The 6,091-nt window shown below is 34.2% G+C and overlaps 1 protein-coding gene across 1 annotated transcript; it reads right to left on the reverse strand.

The window, feature by feature from the left end:
* Positions 1–1,927: 1,927 nt before the first annotated feature.
* LOC116202062 (heptahelical transmembrane protein 1) lies at positions 1,928–4,968 on the reverse strand. Its single transcript, XM_031533575.1, has 4 exons — positions 4,473–4,968; positions 4,156–4,248; positions 3,112–3,169; positions 1,928–2,734 (listed from the first exon to the last, which is right to left on the reverse strand). Exons 1-4 carry the CDS (start codon positions 4,940–4,942, stop codon positions 2,057–2,059), a joined length of 1,299 nt encoding a protein of 432 aa, XP_031389435.1. The 5' UTR covers positions 4,943–4,968; the 3' UTR covers positions 1,928–2,056.
* Between the last annotated feature and the right edge of the window lie 1,123 nt (positions 4,969–6,091).

The raw sequence follows: 6,091 nt of genomic DNA on the forward strand, positions 1-6,091 counted from the left end.
CTTTTTTAATGAATACATGTAAATAAAAGTTTTCATGGAGTTTAATGAAGGAAAAACAACTGAGCCTTGATTTGAATTGGCAAACTCTTCTTGGTATTTCTTTACCAATGTAGATTTGAGTTGGCGAAGCAAGATTTTGTAATTGCATTTTGTAATCGTATCTATGTATTGAGTCATTTTTTAAATTTTTAATTACTATATTTTTATATATTTTATGCAACAAAGATCTCAAAATAAAAATTAAGATAAAATACAGTAACACCCACTTTACACATAAAGATGATTAATTATAATTATTCATTATTCATTAGATTTGAGCTTGTTTCTATTTTTTTCAAAAAGTTAGAATTATGAGTATATGGATAGATTTTTTTTATCATTTTAATAAATTTCACTCTTTTCTATCCCAATTATCTTGATTTTGTCCTTGCTCTTTGCCAAATGCCAAGGCCTTGTATTATTAATTAATATATTGCCTTATTTTTTATTTTATGATACTTTCCCTCTCATTTTACATACAATGAAAATATAATTGGATTTTTGTCTCATCATTTGTTTTGATGCATAATTTATTCAAAAGTCCAACAATAAGTATATAAATTTTAATAATGCAATTTTTCATACTTTATATATATAGGTGTGTATAAAAATTAGCATGAAAAATCAGAGATTTATAATATATTTCCTTTTAAATTGCTATTGCCTACCTCATATTGAATATTAGGCATGGAGCTTGAGGATTGCATGAAATAATAAGAAATATATATTTGAAAATTTTGAAAACATAGGAAAAATTATTTTATTTGAAAATTGGATAATTCAAAACATGCTTTTGATATAATCATGAAAACCGTAAAAATTCAAAATATATTATGCAAATATTTCATTAGAAAATACTTATGTAAAATTAAGAATTAAAATTTTATTAAAGTTAAATGATATATTGTGAAAAAAATATGTAAAAGTCATAAATTTGAAACTTGTTAATAATCCATAAATAATCTTCTCTACTAAGAATTTTATAAAATATCAAAAACTGAAAAATATTTATTTAGTTTAAATATTAGATAATTGTGCTTTATTGAATATTTCCGTAACTAATAGCACCAAATGTGTTATGTTTTCATAATATATATTCTATTTGTTAAAACTACACATTTATATTTCTTAATACTTCCATTATACAAGTTCAAATCTTCTTCGTAGGACTTTGATAATGTAATTGATAAGATAGTGAGTCTTCCACACTTTACAATGATAAATTATGTCGATTCTCGAGTTATGTGAAGTTATACCATTTTAAATATTTGTAGATATAAAATTTTTGGTAATGGAGTGGAGTTTAACTCCACTCTATTTCAAATATTAATGTATATATTTAAATAATGTTGTAATGATAGTTGGAAAAAAATATGTATAGGAATTTATTATTAAATAAGAGAAAAGATAAAAAAGTCATGGTCATGTTGTTGAATTGATGGAAGAATAGAGTGGAGTGGGGAAATTTATTATTAAAAATTGAAGAAGAAGATAAAATAGTAATGAATGTGTTGTTGAATTGAGAGAAAAGTAAAGTGGATTATAATTTAACTCCATAAACAAACAAAGCAAGTTTCTGAGCACTATCATCCAGCGAGATTTTATTTCATGTAATAGAATGCACATGATAGAAAGCAAAAATAAATGATGGTATAAGAATTAAGAGGTATGATTCATTGTTAATATTGTTTTTGAAATTTTTTATAAATAGAATTTTATATGTACATCAACTAATTTCTTTTTTTTTTTAGTTTGGGTACAGTAATTGCTTTTAATTTAAATTAAAGTTTTATTAATTGATTTTGATGATCAATTGGTAATATATATTTGTTCATTTTGTTCACTTAAACTAATCAATATGTAATGAAACATGTTATATATGATAAAATTTTTTAATGAAATTTAAATTATGTCTACATTTTCCTACATATCAGTAGCATGCATTATAACTCGATCGAAAAATATTTCACATGCAACGCACGTGTATCTTGTAGAACTACAATTATATATAAATATATCAATTCCCACACCCGACCTTGTCCCGCCATTCCAGGAACACTAGTGTGGCACCATAATGTGTCAGGGCCCCCATGATCACAAACACATGGAATATCTGATGGCTGTGCCCGGCGAGGTCAAACCACCCGGGCTTCCACCGCTCTGGTACTCTAGTCACGTAAAACAATGTCCCGGTCAGGTATGACAGCGCCATGGCCGACTCATACGCTAGAGTGATAGGCCTCTGGGGGTTGCTCCAGTTCACAACACAAGCGTGGACGGCGGGCACAATCCCAAAGAACCCCATTGAGGAAAAAAGCATGGCCCGGAATGCCCGGAACTTCCCGGTCGACAGGGTCGGGGAGAGGAGAGTGGCGATAGTGAATGCCCCCATGGCCGTAATCCCACCGAGGTAGATGAGCTGCCAGTGCGGGTCGCATAGGAAGATGTAGTAGATTGGGGGGAAGAAGGAGGTGATGATCATGATAGTGATGCCCACATAGTCCATCCTGAGCAAGAGGAGGTTGAGGTGGTGGGAATGGCATGAGAAGAGGTGGCAAGTTGAGCTCGAGAGGAGGCAGAACATGGAACCACCTAAGAACACAAAGAAAGGCCACCTCGTTGCCCCTAGGGATGTCATCGCCTTCATTTCTTCTGGCGTTATGTGCTTCAGATCAATGAAATTCTTCGTGCTGGCCTGTCATAATTAATGGTCGATAAAGTTAGTCGTTAAAGACTTCGTACAGAGTGTACCACTTACGAGCTTTCTAGAGTTTGTGTGATGTTCATGGCCATAGTCAATTGATCGGTTAGGTTATGGTATGAGTTACATATGTCGTTGGTTCACTAACGTAGACTGATTCAAATGGTTCGACACTTATTTCCCTTAAGCAGACGTCTCGAGTTTCAATCTTGTGAATGAAAGAAATCCACGATGGAGAGTTTTACTCCTTAGTGGGCCGGTCCAACTCAATTATATTAGTCGGTGTCCAATTAAATTTGCGGATATCAGGGTTTCTACCGAAAAATATATGTCGAGTTTAATTCTAAAATAGACTATGATTAAGCACTCACCAAATTGAAATCCTTTGAATCATAGGAAACATTTGTGTCTGCAACAGTCGAGTTAAACCTGCAAGCCATAAGGCAAAAAGAAATATGTCTTAAAATCTATACATGCTTTATCCTTAATGGACCGTCTCAGCTCAATATAAATTAATTGGGGTCCGTTGAACTTGGAAACATAAGGGAACACATATAAAACAAAATTTACGTGAGCTGAAAGTATGAGCTATTAATTAATACAATGAAACCTTTTAATTATATATTATATATATGTACATATGTTATTCTGGAACTCAGAAAATGAATAAGAATTGATGGGTCACGCTTATCAAGACTAAATTATCTCATCTTTGATGATATTAATAATAATAAAAAACAAATTCATGAAGTTCAATGTTATTATATGATCAAATGTATGTTCAGTGATGGAGAGTTGGAATAAGTCCAAAAGAAATAAATTCTGTTGGTTGCAAGTTGAGATCTAACGAAATTAATTTCACACAGGCCCAACTCCCGTCCTCAACTCCCACACATAACATTTAAATAAGAGATTGATGAAAAGGTACGTGATACCTACCCAAATTATGCTAAAAATATTAGACAACCATGTCTACTACTGATATATAATGGAAAAATCATTTAAATTTGATTTTCATTTTATCAAAACACATTGCTTGAGTTTGAGAAATTTCGGACAACGAGGTTTTACAGTCCTGACATAATGGATAGAATCAATTAATATTGATTAGTATGTTACGACACATGCGCTTCACATATACTTATTTAATTTTGCAGTGTATTATAACACAAATTTCTGTTGATCCCATCGACTCTAATATTAGAAAAAGGCTACCACACTAATGAATTCGATCACCTATAGCTCATTCTTATCGATCATTGAGGATGCAAATGTTTGCCATTCAATCAACAACTTGTTCCGATATTAAATCGATATATAATTTAAAATAAACATGTGAGCTCAAAATACATAAGTTATGAAAAAAACGAGACGCATGAGAAGTAAATGATGTATGATAGAAATGTTCAACAAACCTTGTGAACAATCCGAGCAGATCTACCACTTGAGGAACTTCCACCAAATTCGCCATAGTCAATCCCACAAATACAAGAAAACCAATCAAATGCCTGCACATGAACCGCAACTCAGCATTGTACATATAATTGAAAGCTACCGGCCTACCGGGACAAGGATTAGTCTCAATATATATTTTCACCATGATTCTTTCTGACATCAATGATCCACTTCAGTGAAACAGACGGAGAGTCTTAATTATTCAGTGGAAAGTATTTGATCCGGAAAATTTATCGAAGCATTAACAAGGACTTATATATATTATCTAGTTACTTACGTCCACACGTTCAAAGTCTCGTTGTGCCACCGGAACAGGCTGAAGAAGGCCTCACTAAGAGGCCAGTTCGCACGGTAGGACCCCAAGATGTACTCGTTGTCCTTCATGTAGTCCGGCAGCTCCTGAAATGTCACGAGACTGTACCGTCTCGTCTTCCTTGAGCCCTCATATTGGACCTTCTCTACTCCGCCATTTCCGACTACTGTATCCAACCGAAAACTGCTGCAGCAGGCTGAAACGGTGCTCTTCAATTCATGGTGCTGGCAGCCGTCCATCATCAACTGGCAATCCCGGGCTGGTTTCCTCCTTGAAACAGCCCCGATCGCGTCCTGCTTCATTGACGACCACACTTGGGGGATATAGGCCGATATGTAGGCTGGTGGGCTGGCTATGGAGATGAGAGCCGTGGACGGAGAGTTTGAGGGAAGGCGATCAGCTAACTGCACCAAATTCTGGAGGGAGCATAGCATTTAAGGAGGGGGACAGTGACATTGGGGTGTTGGATGGGCTTTAAATTTTGGCAATCTGTTTCGGGAGGAATGGTTGTTAGGTCATCCATAATTAGTGTTGGGACAATACAAGTCTTCTCCCTCTTTTATCTATCAATCTATGTGACAGCTCTCTCTTTCTCTTAAATTGAACATTTTTATTTCCTCAAACTTGCAAGAAATTGGAGAAAAATCATATGTTAAGCCATGTGGTTGATGATAACTCCACCTAATCCAATTCAATATGGTATATCCCATGATATATACTTACACATGCAGATATACCGTCTACTATACCATTGATTAATCCAATTCAATAACAGCACGTACATGGGATGCACATATGATCTCGTGTGCAGACATAAACAGTCGTCGATCTCGTGCGCATATATGAGTATTCGTGAAGTCTGTTTTGGCCCATTGGTATACTTCCCTATTTCCAAACCGAAATTGTATATTTCGATAATACTCATAATTGTTATTTCCACAAGCAAGATTATGGCCGGTTTCGTTAATTAACTTTGTCCAAAGGTTTAAGCCAAATAAAAAGTAGGTAATTTGTGTATTAGCCAACTAATCACGAGCCTTTGGGTAAAAGGGAATGGATTAAGCAATGGTAGTCTGATTTATTGATGTAAATGATTATTCGGCTATCCTCTACTTTACTTTTGTTTTTGTACATTTAGTTGTTTAACCTTCTGTATATGTATTATTTACATCTTGTCAGTACCTTTTGAATAGACGTTATTATCCCTTTATCAATAAAAAGAAAGAACTAATCACGAGCCTTTGGGAGGTGACAGTAAGATACATTGATGGATATATCTTATAAGGAACAAGCACTGATATGTACATGAGTCTTTTAAGTATTCTCAAAGTCACTGGGAAGATGCCACCCGAAAGAAAGTCTTTAAGTATTCTCCCGAAGTAGGCTGGAACACTCTCTGATTATAAGTTTAACACAAGAATCCTTTTGGCCAACTCGATTGATATGGAGTTCTTTGAAGACATTTTTCAGTATATGAATTTTTTCTGGTGTGAAACTCGATATTCGAAAGTCCAATTGGATCCAGACTAATTTAGTTGAGTTGGTTGGTCCACTAAGGGGTAAAACTCTCCCAGCATTGATTT

Source organism: Punica granatum, chromosome 3 (genome assembly GCF_007655135.1).
Source record: "Punica granatum isolate Tunisia-2019 chromosome 3, ASM765513v2, whole genome shotgun sequence".
NCBI classification, from domain to species: Eukaryota; Viridiplantae; Streptophyta; class Magnoliopsida; order Myrtales; family Lythraceae; genus Punica; species Punica granatum.